The sequence below is a fragment of the Anabrus simplex genome, chromosome 1, assembly GCF_040414725.1.
Source record: "Anabrus simplex isolate iqAnaSimp1 chromosome 1, ASM4041472v1, whole genome shotgun sequence".
NCBI classification, from domain to species: Eukaryota; Metazoa; Arthropoda; class Insecta; order Orthoptera; family Tettigoniidae; genus Anabrus; species Anabrus simplex.
Genome location: NC_090265.1, coordinates 375,992,596 through 376,014,623, shown reverse-complemented (window position 1 = coordinate 376,014,623; position 22,028 = coordinate 375,992,596). Strand labels below are relative to the sequence as shown.

The 22,028-nt window shown below is 38.2% G+C and overlaps 2 protein-coding genes across 2 annotated transcripts in view; one reads left to right on the top strand and one right to left on the bottom strand.

Moving 5' to 3' along the window:
• Cad74A (cadherin-74A) overlaps window positions 1–22,028 on the top strand; it is a 355,590-nt gene that overhangs the window by 244,915 nt on the left and 88,647 nt on the right. The window contains exons 22-24 of the mRNA XM_068224966.1: window positions 7,651–7,735; window positions 10,489–10,790; window positions 17,862–18,049. Of these exons, the coding sequence (XP_068081067.1) occupies window positions 7,651–7,735; window positions 10,489–10,790; window positions 17,862–18,049 (575 nt within the window). The remainder of the gene's footprint in view (window positions 1–7,650; window positions 7,736–10,488; window positions 10,791–17,861; window positions 18,050–22,028) is intronic.
• The window catches only part of LOC136856809 (heat shock protein 68), a 143,879-nt gene that overhangs the window by 66,615 nt on the left and 55,236 nt on the right, over window positions 1–22,028 (bottom strand). The window lies entirely within an intron of this gene.

Below are 22,028 nucleotides of genomic sequence, written 5' to 3'. Positions count from 1 at the left end.
ATGTTTCTCCATTAACACTCAAATTTATGTAATATAATAACATCTTATTTACAACGTGAACACTACTTTACTCAGAATTCTGTGTACACTGTAGAATTACATGGCAAAACATGGGTAAATCAGCCCTTGCTACAAAGATTCATCTCACTTCATACCCGATCCCATAGAGAAACAGGACAAGAGTTGGATATACATCTAGGTCTATCCTACAAAACATTGTGAAGAAAATACATCCCAGAAAATTGGGAGAAAAACAAGTGTTAAAAGTCAAGGAAGTAGAAATACTAAAACAAGGTATTATCAGAGCTGGAAAAATGGGTTTCCACTCACTAAAATAGACTTAGGTATTTAGTGAAAGGTTATCTCAGTAAATCTGACCAAAAAGAGAAAAGATTTTTTCTAATAATCTATCAGGAGAAGAATGGCCACAATTATTTCTCAACAGACTTTCAAAAGATCTCTCTGTTTGTCTTAGTGAAAATATTAAAAGAGCTCATGAGGAAGTAAAATAAGAGGCTGTTCAAACTTATTTCAAGAAAACTAAACTAATGCTAGAAAATATTCCCCCTGACAAACATGTCAGATGACCTGGGCAAGCAACATTATAAAACGAGGGAGTAAGCATGTTGAGAAAGTGGTGGATTTGTCAAAATTTAGTGGAATGGCAGCAAGTGGAGGGAAGCTGCACCCTCCATATATTCTTTATACATTCAAGCATTTGTGGGACACATGGCAAGAGGGTGGTCCACAAGGAACCTGTTTCAGTAGAAATAAGAGGGGATGGTTCTACACCATTGCATTTCTCTATTTGAAGAAGCAAACTGGACCTACAATGATGATTAGAGACAATCTGTGAAGTCACACGTCTTTGCGGGATCCAGTAGTGAGAGTGAAACAATATCTCCTTCATTCTTCTTCCACCAGACAGTACCCACCTCCTTCAACTGCTAGATGTAAGCTTCTTCAGACTAATGAACAAGGCATGGTGAGCCATGTTAACTAAATGAAAGAAGTGCATTCATGGCATCATTTCTACGGATGCTTTTATGAGGGTAATCCCAAAAATAAGGTCTCCTATTTTTTTATAAATACAGAACTCTGTTTGTGTGGCTGTTGGTCACAATATTGTGAAGAGTGTTTCCCGTGCTCGCATATAAACATGCACATGCCACGCTGAGGCACTCAGTCTTGGCTTGGCGGCCATTGAGAATGCAGCTCCCGTTGGATGTAACCGCCAAATGCGAAGTGCGCACAGTTATTCGGTTTTTGAACGCAAAAGTACTGAACCGATTGAAATCCATCGCCAGTTGACAGAAATGTATGGTGAGTCATGCATGGATGTCAAAAATGTTCGTAAGTGGTGTAGAGAGTTTTCAGCCGGTCAGACCGAAATTCACGACGAACAAACAAAGGAGCGGGAGACCGTCAATTTTCGTCGAGACAGTTGTGAAGGTTGAGCAAATCATGCGTGAAGATCGGCGGATCACCCTGGATAATCTCTGCACTTTGGTTCCTGAGGTTTCCCGAAGCACCGCTCACAACTTCCTGAACAGCATGGTGGCGAGCTGTTATGACATGGGCATACAAAAACTGTCACAGCGTCTATAAAAATGCATTGACCGAAATTGTGATTATGTAGAAAAATAGCTAAATGTTCAAGCTGTAAAATGATGTAAACCATTCTAGAAATAAATAGGTCTATGTATTTACAAAAAAATAGGAGACATTACCTTCCTATGTCTCTACTGAACCAGACATTGTACAAAATATTGGCAAATTTTGCTGATAACATAAGGAGAGTTTCTTACCACAGGCCTAATCAATGAGGACATTAGGAAACACAGTGCAGAGGCATGGACTTCCAGTTTCAAGGGAATGTTGAAGCAAGTTTGTTACCCTCCCACAAAATCTGCAGCTTCCCACCACCACAAATTAAATGTTCTTCTTAGGAAGTCACTTTTGGACCATGACTTCCAGCAAGAAGAATACAGTGCAAAAGGAGGTGAATATAGTGCAACAGTATTGAAAGTGATCAAATACACAATGATACTAATAAAGCTCTAGTGTTGCAAGAAAAGACTTCCTCAGTTGCAGATTACAAAATAAGTTAGGGAACAAAGAACTAATGAGGCTGTATTGTTGAGGTGGCCACAAATGTTGGAGCAAGGGGTGTGGATCTCAAATTCTTGCACCACTGCAAGAACAGCAGTAAAGTGTTTGGATTTCCTAACATCCCTGTTGAGGATACAATAGTTCAAGAAAAAGTATTGAAAAGGAAAAGACAAGTGTCAAATCAAGTCATATACAGCGAGACAGGAATAAAAAAGGAACATGGGAAGAGGAAACAACAGAAATAGAAAAGGACCAATATGATTAACATGAAAGGAAAAGGTCAAGGACAATCTCCACATTTTTATACACTACCATCTTTGAACAGACACTCTCCTCATCAATCCTAGTTCTTGTACATCCATCTCTTCACAGCCTCCTACGAGCTTGCCTCTGCTTCTCAGCTACATCGGGAGGGTGGGCATCAACACTAACTGAGGGCCATCTTCACAGATCTCCAATCTTGATGAGGGAAGTGCAGGATAAGTAGCAAGTTGGGTAAATACAGGAAAATATAAATAGATGTGGTATTGTGTCCTGTGTTCCTAAACTTCAGAATTACAGACCACAGTGGCTAGATGTTTCTTTTTCTTTCTTTCTTTCTTTCTTTCTTTCTTTCTTTCTTTCTTTCTTTCTTTCTTTCTTTCTTTGATCTTGGCCAACTATGGACCACTTGAAGTAACTTCATGGTTTTCTTCCTCTCCTTGCTTGTTGTCTTTCCAGTATTTCTTAATTCTTTCATTATGTTCCCTCCTCCTTTCCTCTACCCTGGGAGATTTACTTTGTTTCTCCTCTTTCTTCTGGAACCCCACCAAAACTCCTTAATTCTTTCTCTGAAAATGGCTCTATCTAATATCTCACTTCTTATGATACCCAACTCAGCCATATCCTGTTTAACTTACACTGCTGTTTGTAGAAAGTGAAACACTCAGAAGCAATGGTCTGAAACATGCCAAAATCAGAGGATGTGTAGAACAGTGGAACCATAATAAGTTATTTAAATTGCAGAGAGATGGCGTGCACGTAGGCCCATCAGTGCCCTTCTGTGTGCGACCAGCCAGGGCAGTGTTACACAACGCTCAGTCAGTGCGGAGCCGTCATACGAAGTGGAAACGTGTACCTAAGTGCCACTATGCCTTGCCGACATCACAGGAGAGAATATCAGCATGTGAGTGCGTTCAAACGGGGCAGAATGACAGGGCTCCGGGAGATGGGTCTGTCGTTCCGTGACATTGCGGCTCGTACAGGGTATGCTTTTCAACAGTGGGGCGTATGTGGAACCAGTGGAGAGAAGAGGGCCATACACAGCGCCGACAGGGTACTGGACAACACAATGTGACCACAGCGCGAGATGACCGCCATCTTGTCCGCTTGGCTGTAACGGACAGAACAGCTTCGTCCACGGTGTTGGCTTGACGTTGGAGCACTGCAACAGGTGTGGGGATGTCTGCATTGATGGTTCAACGCCGTCTTCTGAGGGCCGGACTGGTGTCACGCATGCCATTGCGTCGGCTTTAATTGACCAGCAACCACCAACGCCGTAGACTGCAAAGGGCACATGAACATCGACGCTGACGTGCTGAGTGGCAAAATGTAGTTTTTTCGGATGAGTCCCGCTTCAACTTGTCCTAAAGTGATGGCCGCATATGCATTAGATGCCGCCGTGGTGAACACCCTCGGGCAGACTGTATTGTTGAGCGGCATAGTGGACAAACTCCAAGTGTGATGGTTTGGGGCGCAATTGCCTATAACATGCGATCTCGCCTCCTACGTCTTGAGGGCAATCTGAACAGCTACCGCTACATCAGTGGGGTTTTACAGCCCGAGGCAGTGTCCCACCTGCAGGCCGTTCCAGACGCCATATTCCAGCAGGACAATGCCCGGTCGCATGTGGTGAGGAATGTGCAAGCCTTCTTCGAAGAACAACGGATACCACTGCTTCTCTGGCCTGCCCGTTCGCCGGATATGTTACCCATTGAACATGTCTGGGATATGGTCGGTTGGCACCTTGTTCGTTAGGTCCTGCTGCAGCCACTGTTGATGATTTATGGACACGCCTACAAACCGCGTGGCAGAGTATTCCCCAGCAGCATATTCAGGCGCTTTTTGATTCCATGCCACGACATCTAGCGGCTCTGATTGCAGCGCGTGGTGGTGCTACGCCGTACTGAATTTCCACGGTCACCGTGCATGTACAGTTCTGTAATTGTAATCATTTGTGTCTTGTTATGTCCCTAATATGTGAAATAAATTGTATTGTGATCACAGCTCTCGGTCTTGGTGTTTCACTTTCTACAAACAGCAGTGTAGATAAACACCTGGATTTGTGTTTTGGGATTTCTATTGAAATGAAAAAATATTCTCCTCCAGACCAAATGGGCCATAAAAGGTAATCCTCTCATTTTTCTAATACGGTACTGACTGAAAGCTTTTCATTTTTCAAATAAAGTTCTTCATTGTTCCTTTTCCTCCATTAATTTATATTTTACTTTGGACCAACATTTTTTCTTAGTATTTTCCTTTCTTTCTTTCTTTCTCTTCTAATTCATCAGTTCCTCCTTTTTTAAAGACCAAACATTCCAGTTTTATGACAGTGACTTTTATTCATATTGATTTTTTGTTGTAAATATCTTTAATTAATTGATAAGCTAGCTTCATTTTTTGAGATCCTGTTTTGTTAGCTTGCTTATCAAGAACTATTTCTGTGTGATTTTTAAATCTGTTTACATCCTTAATTTTTCCATATTTTGTGCTAAGATATTTAGGAGCATCTTCAATGTTTGTCATAAATTCTGTCTTGTCAAAAGAAATTTGTAGTGCTGCTTTCCTGCTGTCTCTTTCAAAAGGTTGATTTGTTCTGTTGCAATACCTATAGTGCATGATAGAATAGCTAAATCATCTGCAAAGGCTAAACAGTTTAATTAAATGTTGGAGATTTTGTAACCAATTCTGATTTCCTGAATCTCTTTATTTCTCTCCCAGTCTCTGATCACTTTCTCTAAAACACAGTTGAAAATTATTGGAGAGAGACCAACGATGTCTAACCCCCGCTGTGATTTCAAGGGTTTTTTAGATTTTCCTGAGAAACTTTATTTTGGATTTTGTGTTTCCTAACGTCTGCTAATGTCTTTTTATCTTTACCGAATTCTTCCAGCACATTGAAGAGTGTACTCTGTCAACAGAGTCATGTGTTTTCTTCATATAAATACTCAAAATACAATTTCTGCATTTATTGAAATTTGACTTACAAGGGGGTTTGAAGGGATGAACAAGTGTATATTCAAAATATACCCTTTTTCAAATTGCTGGATAGCTCCACTCTATGGTAAATTCCCCACAACTCCTAGAAAAAGTAAACTTCCATGTATCAGGCAGGCACGAGGTTTAATCAAACACTATCCAAAAGTTGGCATAGAAGTAACTACGAATTCCATGGACCAATTAAAAGAATGTTAAGATTGCTAAACAAAGCAGATATTGATGTATTTAACTGCTCATTGTCAACATTTGGAAATCTTTCTCTCATTCTCAATCTCCAGAAGTGATTATTACTTTCCTGTGCTTGTACTATAATCTATGACCTATCTCATTATTATGATGGCAAACAAAACAATTTTACCCTTTGTGAGTTAAGATGAAATGAGTTTAAAGCTGTCCAAAATCACTCCATTGGCTAGAGTCAGAGATCAATATGTATTATAAATAGCTTAAACAATGGTAAAAAATGAAAGTAAAGATATTTAGTAATCAAATATAGCAATGGTGATCTTGCTGATCGATAAGAACTTATTTTTATGTATTATTCTTCTATGAGCAAGCATAATATTGACATTTCTAAACCTCCAACACTCGCGTGGAGTACATGTGTAGCCCAGCCATATTTTTTCCTCTTCCACGTAATGGCCAACAGTGATGGAGGCATGTGGTTTCTAGTACCTTCCTTCCTTCCTTCCTTCCATCTGATCTTACAATGACATAGTAAGCGTTTGTACTTCTAAGGAGTTGGGTCTGTGCACAATTTGATGTTGAAGTTGACTAGGCTGCACCTGTAGCTGGTGCTAGCTAAGAGGATTTTATTTGAAAGTGGTTAGAAGAAAATAATGATGAGAATAGTACTGTGCAAGGTGACAGCAATGATGGATAGGAAGATTATGTTATAGAAGAGGTACACTATTCTGATACTGAGGAAGTAAATGATGATATCAATCAAGATGGTTTTCAGACTTCCTCAGATGACCAGCAGGGCGACAGTGATTAATAGCTGTTATTGTGGTAAGGAAACATTTAAGTCGAGGAAGTATAATGCACCACAGAACCTTCATACTCGAGTTCAGAGCACTATTCTTCACTTGTCAGGGCCTAAAGGCGAAGCTAGGGGGTGCAGACTGAGATGGAATGTTTAGAACTGTTTCCAGATGGGAATATTGAAAAAATAGTTACAACCTGCACTAATATGTACAATGAACAGATAGAACATTCACTTGGGCATGAAAGAGATGCAAGGCCTACAGATGAAGAATAATTTTGTGTCCTTTTTGGTATTTTCTTTCTAATAAGGTGTTCAGCTTCCAGAGCAAGGTAACAAGGTGGCTGTTGCTATTTGTGTATTCGGAGCAGACAGATCAACAAGGAATTGTATACGATGTAGAAGGAGAATCTGCCCCCATCTTTTAGGTCTTGTGTGCAGGGAGAGATTAGATGAATGAGTGACCTATGTTTCCTTCTGTGTTTCCCCACAAACATAAATATATCTAATTGGCTGAATAAAAGATAAAATCAAGACATTGACTAACAGTTTCTTGAGGCTGAAAAGTTATCTTTTTTTTGTTTTTGTTACAGTTCAGATCTCATTTAGTTATCTTATCAAATATTTTTGTACTAAATTATTCACAATAAACCACTGTTCAAAATATTAAAAATTTATTAAATTCTGGCAAACAAAAATCATGTCTTCAAATTCAGGCTATATTTCAAATATTCAAAATTGGAAATTACATAGTTTTACAAGTTATAGAATTAAAAGCATATCACTCTGAAAAGCAGCTTGAACTGAGTATAAGTTGCATTAAAGTTGAATGTTAATTAATTCCTTGGTATAAAATACAAAATGAAAAGAAATTAAAAAAACAAAAAATTTAAATAAATTTATGGGCTATGCATGTAGCACACACAAGTGTTCCTGTTTCACATGAGTGCCAGAGGGCTAATGATTAATCCATCTGTTGATCTTTGACATGAACAACTTACAAGGATAATCCTGTTTATTTGCCTCAGGAATTTAGAAGATTGCTTTTATTTTATTTTGTTATTTCCTTTGTCGTACTACATCAGTATTCACCTGGAATGAATCAGAAAGGAAAGGGAAAAATTCACACTAAAAATAAATGTCATATACATCATTTTTGGATCCCTGGACATAAACTTTCATTTTCTACCTTTGTTTAAGCTATTTTGTAATACATTTTATTCATGTATCACTCCAATTGTTTCCTTTTATTGTAATTAGTGAATTGAAGAGTAACAAAATCATTTCTATTGCAGGATCCTTCACAAACCCAAGTTCGTGTTAAAGTGGAAGATATTGATGACAATAGACCAAGATTCATTCAAGACAATATTACAATAGGTACTGTACACATATTTGCTTCTTATAAGACTTGCATATTGAAGATAAATGAGTGAAAAATCCTTCAGTGTTCAAACATGAAACCTTTCACTGTCCATCCAGGCATAACATCCACTATTCTACACAGGTAGATAAACAATATCCTATCTACAGCTCTGTAATACTGTGATGTATATTACAGAACCAAATCCACCCACCACTTAGAGATCTGTGTTTCCCAAAAAACTGCACGATTAAATGATGTTCAACCTTCAGAAAGGAAAAAGAGACAGAAATAATAATAATGTTAATGTTTTTATGTCCCAGTAACTACATTTTTGACAGTATTCGGAGACAATGAGGTGCCAAAATTTTGTCCTGCAAGAGTTTTTTTTACATGCCAGTAAACCTATCAACACGAGGCTGACGTATTGAGCACCTTCAAACACCACCGGACTGAGTCAGGATCGAACCCGCCAAGCTGAGGTCAGAAGGCCAGTGCCTCAACCGTCTGAGCCACTCAATCTGGCAAAAAAAGAAAGAAAAAAAAGAGAGAGAAGAGAGTTGAGAATGAGTCGTATGATCATCGGCTGCAAACATCAATTAATCCAATCCGCAATGACCACATTCATGTGCTTATATGGAAGAAATGGCTTGAGTTTAAGAAAACTTGCTTCAGTAATAATAAGTTTTAGTAGTGGAGAAACTACCATTAAAAAAAGAGCATCTGCATCACAGGAAAGCAAATGCCTGTTGGGTCCCACTGATTAAGACTGGAATGGAAGATGTGTGGTTAGAGCATAACAACTAGAAAAGGGAACAAAACAGTTGCCATGATGCTGGCAAAAATAGAGACCAGTGGGGGACTACTTAGAAGTATTCTGTGTAAAAGAAGTAATTTAATAGAAAAAAAATCTAAAGAAGAATCAGTCTCTTATTATATTTAAATCACCTAACCTAACCGCATGGAACTACAACCCTTGAAGGGCCTTGGCCTACCAAGCGACCGCTGCTCAGCCTGAAGCCTGCAGATTATGAGGTGTTGTGTGGTCAGCAAGACGAATCCTCTCGGCTATTACTCTTGGCTTTCTAGACCAGGGTCACTATCTCGCCATCAGATAGCTCCTCAATTCTAATCACGTAGGCTGAGTGGACCTCGAACCAGCCCTCAGATTCAGGTAAAAATCCCTGACCCGGCTGGGAATCAAACTTGGGCCTCCCCTACACCACAGAGCCAGCATTTAAATCACCTACTATAGGATAAATACACCACTGAGATGGTAGTCTACAAAAGCTGATTGTTGAGGGCAAAGTCCAGGGAACCAGACAATGAGGACGAATACCAACACGATGGATTGACATGGTGAACGGCCCCCTACAGTGTTCTCTCAGAGTAACCACATTGAAAGCTTTAGATAGGGAAGAATGGCGGAGTATGGTTCATCGGCTAGAGGGCTGAATATTATGATAGTCACGACGCCTCAGTCATGAGGCAAAACGATGAAGAAGAAGATGTGATAAAGCTATATTTTGATGCAAGAGGAACAATTCCCCTTTTGTTCCACAAGTTCTAACAGTCTCATATAAAGGAAACTATGGTATTAAAACTATGGTAGTCTCCAATGTGCTTTTAGAAATAATTCATACAAACTAATGCTACAGCAACCAATTCATTCATACCACATGTTTAGGTAAGTACATGTGTTCTAGCTAAATTATATACTTCTTATAATGTCAGTACTTTATGAATGCTTTTATATATAGAAAGACTAGCAAGATACCTGTGCTTTGCTATGGTATTATACTGAAATTTATAATTGAATGCTTAACGTTTTATGTATAATTCTCCGAAATTCACGATCTGACTTGTTTTCTGAGAGAATCCGCCAAAATTCGCAATCTGACTAGTTTTCTGAGAGATTACGGCAATATTCCTTCCATTTTTCAATCTTTCTTTCCAGCAATCGATTTTGTACTTCCTGGGCTAGCTCCAGGTATTCTGCCTGGTCAGTTGGGTCCCTAAATCTTGCAAACTGAGACAGAATAAAACAAGAATTGGGACATTAAACATCATGACCCTGACTGTTAAATGCGAAGAGCTTGTCGATTTCATGGAGGGTCCTAGGGTTGAGTGAAACAAAGTGGAAAGGAAAAGGTGAAAAATCACTGTGTAATGGATACAAACTCCACTAGCATGGAAATAAAAATGAAGCCCGTAATGACGTAGCATTTTATATCATTAAGAACGCTGATCCAGTTTCGGACATAGTGTATGTCTGTGAAAAGACAATTCAGCTATAATGGAAAATGAATGGGAAGATTTTGACTACTGAGCAGGTATATGCACCTCATCTGGATGCACTCAAGAGGTGAAAGATACCTTCCTTGAATACCTGGAAAAACATGTAGCTGTGGACAACTTAATTGTGATGAGAAATTTTAATGCCAAAGTTAACTTAAGTATAACTAAAGAATGGTAGGGAAGACATGATACTAGGTCTGAGTCAACTCTGCCACACATTGGTTCGTTACTGCCACCTGGATTTGAGTTTCCTCAGAAAACATGGTTTTGCAATCCTTTGACATGTATTCTTTCAAAATTTCTTAGTTTCAATATCCATCAAATCTATCCAAAGCGGCTTATAACTAAAGGTATCTGATCATATGTCAGTCTTTATTATGCAAACAATGAAGAAACTAGATTATTATTATTATTATTATTATTATAATTATTATTATTATTATTTATTAATTAATTAATTTTATTTTTAAAGGTGTTCGTTTGAACGTCCCAGTAGATACTTCACTCTTCACATTGGAGGCACTAGATGTTGATTCATCATCACAACCTATAAACTACAGGCTTATCAATACAACTTTCTTCTCATTGGCTGTCTCTGTCATGGATACTGTGAGTGTCCCAGCCAACCAAGATGGTGTATTCCAACTGAATGAGAAAACTGGCGACCTTCGAACTTCTGGCAGCATGCAAGGATATGCTGATGGATATTTTGAGTTACAAATTATGGCTAACAACAGTGATACACCTGGAATGGAAACTTATACCACTCTTAAGGTGAGATATGAAGTCCATATTTATCTCTTTCATTACTTTTCTGCAGTTTTGATAGTACTGTACTGTACCTATTTTAAGTTTTATTGACTACACTTCATCATACCATCATACTTACCAACCTAAGCTCCAGTCATGGTGTTAGCAACTAAAGATGAAGCAGCTGGATCTTAGCTGAATATATCAGAATTAGAACATTTATAATGCAAATGGGGTATTTTCCCTAGTTGAAAAAAAAAAATCATGAGAAAGAATACATATATACAAATTTACACACACCATACTACTCACAATATTGTCTCCTGCTGAGTTCTTACTTCCTCCTGCCATGACCCCATTGTACATTTGAATGAATGGACATTTCTGGGAAAGTCACAAACTTCTACAGACTAAAATACTCTGGAGTTTCTATCTGTACTCATCTTCATTGCTCAGCACTCTATGACAAGTGGTGTGGGATAGTATTGGGAAGCCAGAGTTTGAGTGTGAACCACTGAAATATTCAGTAACTATCCTGAGCATTTATTTTATATACTATATATATATTCCAAGTAAATGTTGGATGGATATGGTTAGGAGTGGGTTCTCCTCATTGCTGATCTTTTCAAAGCTGTAGCATTTTTTCTTAGTTCTTATGAAGGCAATCCCAAAAATAAGGTCTCCTTATTTTTTTAATAAATACATAGACCTGTTTATTTCTACAATGGCTCACATCATTTTACAGCTTAAATATATAGCTATTTTTCTATATAATCACCATTTCGCTCAATGTAGTTTTGTAGACGCTGTGACAGTTTTTGTATACCCATGTCATACCAGCTCACCGCCATGCTGTTCAGAAAGTTGTGAGCGGCGGTTCGGGAAACCTCAGGAACCAAAGTGCAGAGATCATCCAGGGTGATCCGCCGATCTTCACGCATGATTTGCTCAACCTTCACAGCTGTCTCGATGGAAATTGACGGTCTCCCGCTCCTTTGTTCGTTCATCGTGAATTTCGGTCTGACCGGCTGAAAACTCTCTACACCACTTACGAACATTTTTGACATCCATGCATGACTCACCATACATTTCCGTCAACTGGCGATGGATTTCAATCGGTTCAGTACTTTTGCGTTCAAAAACCGAATAACTGTGCGCACTTCGCACTTGGCGGTAACATCCAACGGGAGCTGCATTCTCAATGGCCGCCAAGCCAAGACTGAGTGCCTCAGCGTGGCATGTGCATGTTTATATGCGAGCACGGTAAACACTCTTCACAATATTGTGACCAACAGCTACACAAACAGAGTTCTGTATTTATAAAAAAAATAGGAGACCTTCTTTTTGGGATTACCCTCGTAGTTAATGTAGTAACTGGTAATTCTCATCTTTTAAGTGAACAATGTTATCCAATATCTTGGCTTCCTAGATGCTTTGGCCTGATGAATTGCCAGATGTTGTTAGATCTCTCTGACATGTCAAGTTGGTCAAACAGCTGGACATCTTTGCTTTTGCTACTTTTGAATTTGGTGAGTTAGTGTTCAGAGAGTGGTTGTCTTCTGGTAGGGGCAGCATCAAGTTTATTACTTTTCATCTTTTTTAGTTTTATCCTTTCCACGACAACATGAGTGTAGCAGATGTATGAGAGATGCTATAAACACCATTTCATCTGAAGCTAGTCTCTGTGATGAATGGTACGAAAGTGTCACATGCAGAATTTATGTCCATTTCAGTATGTTCGGGGGACTTTCATAGAACAGCACTTTCTGGCTTGGTGAGGAGAACAACAGGAAACAACATTACTTGTTTCTCCCATATACCTCTAGCCTATCTATGACAACTCATGATGGATCTGTAGAGGATTCAACCATTCAAACTGAGGACAACATATATATGTCTCAAGTTCCTAAAATAAAGAGATAGTAAAAAAAAATCAACTTATGGTTGAGATAGACACAAGATTATGCCTGATATTAGGTTTAAAACAATAAGAGAAACATCACCCTTTATCAGTAATATGCAACAGATCTCCTTTAGATCCATACATCTCCCCCAAAGCTCACTAGCAACCATGGAGATCCAACTAAATGATTCCAGTTATTTGTTTTAGGCTCCTTCACTCTTTTCCTACTTGATCTGCCTTGGATTACTCTTCTTCTTCCTGGCCATTTCTCAGTTATTTGGGGCCATCAATACAAATGAATTTGGCCCAGTTTTGCAACTGAATGCCCTTCTTGGCACCAAACCTATGTGGACTGATGTATTCATTATTATGTGTTTCTGTGGTGGTTGATAGTGTGATGTGTTGGGTGTATGAAGTGGTACATATTAAGACAAAACCAAACACCCACTCCCTGAATGAGAAGAATTAACCAAATGCTGCTAAAATCCCTGGTCTGACCAGGAATTGAATCTGTGGCCCTCTGAACCAAGGCTACTAAACTGATAATTCAGCTTAGGAATTGGTTTTCCTTGGTTAATTTTTGTTCTCTACTAAACCTGATGGTACTGAGTCTACAAGGCCTAAGGAGTTTTATTTTTACTACTTTTCTGTTGCCATTACCATTATTCGTTGAAGGATCAGGATGCTTTCTCTTGTGATTAATGTTAAGAGGCTGATAATCCTGTTATTTTAGCCCTTAAAACAACAATTAATGAGTGACAATCAACAATGAATGTGACATTGACATATATTCTTTTATGCAGTGTTTTAAGAAATAATCTCTTTCAATCTTTATCTCCCTTTCAAAAACCTTGCTACCTCTGCCAGGATCAATCTTGGGATCCAGAGGCTAATACTCTACCTCTGATCCACAGAAGAAGAAAAAGTTTGATTCTTTCCTCTTATACCAAAGAAATGCATCTTAGTTGTGTGGTAGGAAGCACATTAGCATTCCTATTTTTATTCCTGTCTCATTTTTTGTATTTAATTTTGTTAAAAATATAGTAAATACTGTACATTACACATATAAAAAAATTATTCTAATTATAGCGATTCTTACTATTTATACCCACTTATACAGCATCTTTTAGTATCTTGTACCTTAATTTAGAGAAATTCCACCTCTGCAGTGTCATGGTTAGTGCTATTATCTGCTGTCCTCAAAGACTCAGTTTCATTTCCTGGCACTGTCAGAGATTTAAGATTGGCAGAAGTGTTGGTATGTGATTAAAATGGTACATGCAGCTCTCCTCCAATGGGGGTGTGCCTGAAAAGAGCTGCCACCTTCAAATGAGGATATGGTTTGCCTCTTTTCTATTTAGAGAAAAATGCTGTAGATCTTCTCATCAGTTGATTGATGTCATGTGGTCTCTGGAGAGGCCTGGTGCAGGTCTTTCTAGTTGATGCCTATAAGCTACCTGCACATCTGAGTATGTGGTTGTGGTGGTGGTAATGAGGTCAGCAAATGTGTTGGCACATGGCCTACTCTTGTAAAATAACATCAAGAGGTCTGCTAAAGGCTTGATCTGACAGATGAATCACAATCAACAGTGTCATATGACTTTGTTTCATATGAACACTGAGAAGAGGTTTAGAATTAAACTCAGGCTTCTGGCATGCAATCTTGTGATTAGAAATTGTACACCACTACCTCTTATAACCTACTAGCCAGCATTCTGATGGTGAAATTTTTTTTCACCAAGAGGTCTCGAACTGGCTAATAGTGTCAGACAATAAAGACTCAACGGCTTAATGATCATGGCCATTGGGTAGGTTTTCATATCAATGAAACTCAACTATATGTCCCAAATATGAGGTCTTTTTGTCTGTAAAACAGGATCTTGGTGATTATATAGTTCTTCATAGAAAATAGTAACAGTCTGAAGAAATTAAAACTTTTCAATCTGTTGAAAATGCTAACTATAACACATAAAACACAATAACTATAACACATAAAACACAATAACTGATGAATTTGATTGTTTCCATATTCGTTACAACATTTAAATTCTAATGTGTGTCCACAAAGACTGCAAGTTTGATGCTCACGATATAACCCAATTTTAAGACATTATGTTTAAAAAACAAAAACAAATATATATATTAATATTAAGTGCTGTCCTTGTAACGTTATGTTTATCTTTCAAGGAACTGAGGATGTCTCCATAGGAGATGAAACATATATCCCCACTAATATATAACTTAATATAAGATATAAAGTGTTGAACAGGTGGACCCTTTCATTTGAGAATTTAACACATATAACAGTATAACATAGCTGTAAAAAAGATACACACTATTAAACAAAGAATGACATCTTTCATTCTACAAGAACATTCTCAGATTCTATCATATCACATTATATATTGTGTATATATACTGTATGTACAATGTTGTTTACATTGCCTAAACTTACCAAAAGAAATGAACTTCATAATTAATCCATACTATCGACCTTGTATAAGTTTTAAGAATGTTTGAGTAAACTCCATCTTTATAATACTTAAAAAAATTCTTTATTCCATTTTTTAGGAAAGGGACATGTTTTGTCTGTATTTTGGAGACATCTTCACCCTAATAACAAAAGTATGGTAAGATTCATGGTGTTCCTAATAATAATAATAATGGCGTATGGCCTCCGGAGAGGCCTGGTGCAGGTCTTTTTCTCGTAGATGGCCTATTAGGTGACCTGCATGTCTGTGAAGATGAGGGCCCTAGCTAAGATGATTTCTAACGCTGAATATCCCACACACACACCCAGCCCCCGAGCCCTTGAAATTAACCAATTAAGGTTAAAATCCCTGGCCCGGCTGGGATCAAACGGATCAAACCCAGGACTCTCTGGACCAAAGGCCAGCACGCTAACCATTTAGCCATGGAGGTGTTCCTAATGAGCTGCTACAACAAATAACACATCCAAAATTTCTAGAGTTAAACACAACTAGATAATATGTTATGTCTTAAGAGATGATGTAATGTTAAAATACAAGTTTTTTTTTTTAATAGACCCTATGAATGTACAATAGAAAACATTGAATGCTAGTCCAACACTTGGCTGAGTGATTGTTCTAATGTTTGAGTTAAAATGGACTTTAATTCAGGTGGAACTTCCTCAAAATGCAGGTTGAGTTGCTGAATAGGTTTAAAGATTTTGTGTATTATGGAGAAAATTTAGAATAAGTCTAAAAAGAAAGGAAAAGAAAATATTAGAAGAAGCTGAATAAGTGACGCGACTCAAGTAATGATACCCAAGTTACAAGTGACCAAGTACTTACTCCTTTGCCTGTCCCTCTCTCTCTAGCATGGCCAACCTGCATGTGGCCTTGTGTTAAGACTACAGATAGGCTTGTAAGATAGTCAAAAACTTCCCACCTATGCAATACAAGTTTCTTCAATTTATTTACACAATTAGTACATATTTCATCCTAGAATATTGGACATCATCTGCTAAAACTTGAAAATAAGATTTTAAACTAAAAATAAAAGCTATCATAGAACAAAACTTTAAGTTAAAACTATGTTGAGGCTAAAATTACAACTTCATGTCAGTTGAAAATGTCTTCTGAAGATCATATAATGCGGCATTGATGTAAGTTCTTCTTGAAGTGAATCAGATTTTTTGTTGACATTAAAATGCAGCCTTTGGTATTTGAAGATATAAATATTAAGTATTGACTTATGTTATGTGGAACGTTTTTGTGAACTCGTAATAAAGCCAGACTAGTAAAAGTTAAGGTGTAGGAAAGAATATAGGCTATATCCTAGCCGGCCTTAAATTGAATCGTCTACGTCCTGCTGTTAAGAGCCTGCTGCAACATCAACGCCACATCATATGACCTTCAAAAGATATTTTCAGCTGACATGAACTTGTAATTTTAGCCTCAACATAGTTTTAGCTTAATGTTTTGCTCTATGATACTTTCTGTTTTTAGTTTTAAGTCTTATTCAAGTTTTAGATGATGATGTCCAATATTCTAGGATGAAACATGTACAAATCAATATAAATAAACTGAAGGAACTTGTATAGGTGGGAACTTTCCGACTCTCTTACAAGCCTATTAAGTGACAATACAGAGATAACATGTTATATATATAACTAGCAAGATACCCGTGCTTTGCTACGGTATTATACTGAAATTTATAATTGAATGCGTATTGTTTTATATGGAATCCCCGAAATGCGCGATCTGCGGGAATGTTGGGACCAGTGGATGCTTGAGGGCCGGGCACGCGCGCTCAGGACACTCTTGACAGACCACCAGGAGAGTGGATTGCCTGATCCCCGACAAGCATGAGCAGATCCAATTGTTATAGAGTCTGCCATCAAGCCACATGTTGCACCATTGTTACAGGCCTGAACCATTTCCTGATGCTTGATTGCAGGAAATTAGTCTCACGGTGCCTGTTCCAAATCCTGTCATTGACACCCACCCACTGTCGTCTACGTTTACAGCGATGTTGTGAATGACAAACTTGGACTGTTACAGACTGGGGGTCACCCTGAATAACAAAGGACATTGATATGTGCAGGATATCCTGTGACCACACATGTTGCCCTATATGGCAGAGCTTCCAAGAGCCATTTTCCAGCAGGATAATGGTCAGCCACATACAGCATTCAGTTCAGGGTATTACAGGTATGCCTCTGCAATACTACCACACTTCTGTGGTCTTTCATCAGACATGTCTGGGACCACTAAGGTGCCAACTTCAACAGCCTAGGAACCGACATGATCTGGAGGACTAGTTGCAGCAAATACAAACAGATTTGCTGCAGGATACAAAACAAAACATGTATGCTTCCATGTCTGCTCCTATTACAACTTATATCCAAGCTGAAGGTGGACCTACCAGGTGTTAGAGTCTCCATTCCGGTGATCAGTTTTCTTCAATTAACTATCCTTTTGCTCTGATATTGTAATCACTTACTTACATCAATTGCACAATTATTAATATCAAGTTTCATATGATTCTGACAACTCCCTGTGTGAAATTTTGTTGACAGTGAGTGTATTAATGCCAGGAGCTCCAGGACTTAAAAGCATTCAGTTATACTGAAATTCTAAACTTAAGCTTTTGAGTATGTGATCTTGTAGTGGGAGATTTAGTGTGTATAATTGTTTGAAGAAGAATGATGAGTGCTTTCATTTCAGATATTTGTACTTCGAGATCGTGATTTGTTGAAGTTTGTATTCAGCAAACCACCTGCAGATGTAAGGAGGGCATTGCCCGATTTCCGTCAGGAAGTAGAACGAGCGCTGTTGTTACCAGTCAGCCTCAATGTTTACGACACTCAGTTCTATGCCAAAGAGGATGGCAGTTTGGACTTCAGCAGTACAAGGTAAGGCTACTGTATTTATTTAAGTCATGAATCACTTAATAAATTCAACCCCTGAGTTCACTATCATTCAGAATTACATTGCCAGCAGAATTATTTTGATAAACACACAGGTAGCCTTCTGTACACAATTTCAGTCAGATAGAGCCAAAAATATGTGTGGTAAGTTAATGTATTTCAATGGCTTATAATGTGGAAACGAATCTTCACCCTCTCCATAATAAATTTACACAGGATCTTCACTATAACCCAGAATGTACAACTTTTATCTCAAGTTGTAGTGACCATTAAGAATGACTGCTATCAACAAAGTAGGCTCCCTTTGCAGTTAAGGAAGAGTTCATTCAAGACTCAGGCAGGTGTGAGAAAATGGCTTTCAACTAAAATGCAATACACAATGCTCATTAGGGCGTAATGGAATATTGAGATTTTCACCCTTTTATAGGGTGGAAGTTTCAACAGTATGCTGTCTCTCATAAGAGTTTTATTCAAATACTAGCTTATGTACCCGTGCTTCGCTACAGGATTCTCAGAAAGACTGACTTTGTGGTTTTCTTAACAGAAATCAACATACGTCATTACAAAAACGTAAGTATGAATGTAGCGATTAAAAGCAATGCTATCATATAAAATACTGGATCAAATGGAAAGCCGCACGTTTTATCACTTTTAACGAACAGTGCTGCGGTTAGATTGCGGTGCCAATCTAATAGCCCAAAGTTCCAGAGCTGGGATGACCAGGCCGCAGATTGCCATGAACACTCATCTGCCATTATTCCGCTAAATATGCACACTGTGCATTCCAATCAGTGCCTCAGAGTAGGGATTGAATAGCCCGAATGCTATGATGATCCAGTGTGTTACGTACCAGTAGTATCAGAAAATTTATAAACCAGGGGAATGGCATGCTAAAGAAGAAAGTTATCTAACTCCCCAGCTACTTCCCATCAATATTCTGGGAGGCTGTTACACTCTGTACGACTGGGCGAGTTGACCGTGTGGTTAGCGGTGCGCAGCTGTGAGCTTGCATCCGAGAGATAGTGGATTCGAACCCCATTGTCGGCAGCACTGAAGATGGTATTCCGTGGTTTCCCACTTTCACACCAATCAAATGCTGGGCCTGTACCTTAATTAAGACCGAAGGCACTCCTAGCCCTTTCCTATCCCATCGTCGCCATAAAACCTATCTATGTCGGTGCGACGTAAATCAAATAAAAATATACTCTGTATGCAGCAGTAGTCCTATCTACCGGAGATGAGGGGCAACAGAAGACACAAAGCACATCACGACAAACAATGGCCAATGTAATGTTATTGTTGATCAATGTTAGGAGCTTTCTATATTGTAGGCCTTCACATTTAGTTTTTTTTCGACTCTGTGATTTGTAAAATATTTTATACCGCAAACTTTAGTTTCTTATTCTCCGACTTATATAGCGATTTTCATTAAATACTGTTTACCCATTTTCTCGTTACTCGGCGCTGATATGGACTTGGTAACAAAAATCCAAATTCATGAATATGTTTGTGATCATAGCCAGTACGGTAACAATGTATAAGACATGAATAATAGGAAATTTAATACTATATAACCTTAGTTATCTAGCATTCATCGATTACACCTCTATTAAGAAATATTTGAGAATTACATTTTAGGCCTTCCCCTAAACTACCATTTCACTCAGCGTGAATAAAATAATTTACAGCCTAGACTATAGCGACTTATTTCCTGACTTTGCATACCGATTTTCATTAAGATAGGACTACTAATAACAACAATATTTGAGAATTAAATTTTACGCCTTCCCCTAAACTACCATTTTTCTCAGCGTGAATACAATTATTGATGCCTAGATTGTAGCAACTTATTCCCCAACTTTGCATACCCATTTTCTTTAAAATATGACCACTAATAACATAAATAGTTGAGAATTCAATTTTAGGCCTTCCCCTAAACTACCATTTCACTCAGCCTGAGTAATATGATTTATAGCCTAGATTGTAGAGACTCATCCCCCGACTTCACATACCGATTTTCATTAGACCACTAATAACATAAATAGTTGATAATTCAATTTTAGGCCTTCCCCTAAACTACCATTTCACTCAGCGTGAGTAAAATGATCTATAGCCTAGATTGTAGAGGCTCATCCCCTGACTTCACATACCGATTTTCATTAAATTCTCTTCAACCGTTTTCTCGTGATGCGTGTACATACATACAGACAGACAGACAGACAGACAGAAATTACGGAAAAGTAAAAAGTGCATTTTCTTGTTACTATGGACATGACCGATACAGAAATACCATTATTTTCAAATTCTGAGCAATGTACAGACAAAACTCTTATTTTATATATATAGATTTTTAATAGTTCAGACTCCATTGAATTAGGAAGGAGAAACAAATTCACACAAATTCCTTATGCGCCACAGACAGGGACCTTTAACACGTTCACTGCGTATTAGCAGAGCGTTACATACCCACCAACCTGAACAAAATATTTGTGTGGGACTCTTTAAAAGTTGTAATTATCGAAGTTTTGTACATTAGTAGGACGAGTTTTATTGAACTCGGGGTCTTATCCCACTCACGCGCCTGGTGCGTGACCTGCACGGTAGTAAGTAATACTGGTCACCAGACGGATCATGCGCGATGGTAGATTACTGTGCATTATTTACTGCGGATAGCAAACAAATGCATAAAGTATGTTACACACATAAATATATTCATATTTACACTTCTCTATTTCAGAATTTGACAAACAAAAATGAAATACTTTGGCTAAATGGGTGGGTCTCATAACGTTGAAGGAACCACATTGTCGGCCATCTGCAAAAGAATATAAATAAAATGATAACATAAGCATCACGATGCAGTCAAAAATTATTACTGCACGTTATTTCAAGTTACTTACAAATATGATGCAGGAATAAAAGACAATTAGAAGTTTCGTTAGTGTTATACACATATATGATGCACGAATAAATGACAATTTCAAGTTCAGTTCTTTTACTGAACATATTGCAGTAATGGAATTTACCGTATTTATTTCAAAAGCAGAATCACTCGTAATTCTCTTGAAGTAATAATAAACAGAAAATGCCATATCTTGCCTCGCACTGAAGTGGTCTTGCTGCTCAAAGATCCCATAAATGAATGATGACGTATGATGACAACTCTGGAGAGGAAATACGCGGGAAATGGAATACGCATGCGCAAATATGCCTACGGATCAATCTGCTAGTAGACTGGACATACACAATGTGCAGGATGACAATCAGAGCCTTTCCTACCATGCGGGAAACCTGTGATTCACATTTCCTAGCAACTGTCCCATGACGTGCGAGGCGCGTGCCCTGCACGTGCTTATAAAGTAGCGTCACGCGCCTAGCGCGTGATCCGCATTGAACATGTTAAAAGACTGTTTTGATCTAGTACTCTCTTAACGGCACGGTTACTGCAGTAGCTACACGTGCATCATTTATGGAGAAGAATAAATGTGCTACCATACAGGATAGCTTAGACAGTATCTAAAATCTATCCAATGGAAACCTTGTGTATCCTGCAGTAGTGTCTGTCTATCAACATTGGTTCCTGCATGACCAAATGCCTGAACTGAATATTTCTATGCAAACCGAAGTGTAGTAGGTACCTGTCATTCTGACTGGATGGCAGCTGTAGAGGGAGATCTCCATTTGTCTGAGAAGGAGGTCCAAGCTAACAGGTACATTTGAGACAGAAGTATACATCAATGATAGTTCCTATCTGTTGTAAAAGTCCTTGCTACAGAGAAGACTGTGATAGATAGAGGATTTATGTGCAAGTTAAATTGACCTAATACTTTGTGCTAAACAAGGGAACATTTGTTGAGCTAAGAGAATTAGGAGGGCCTATTAAATAGAGAGGAGAAGAGAGGGAGAGGACAAGCAAAAAAATATACACTGTGATGGGTGGATATCAGATTACAAACATCTTGAG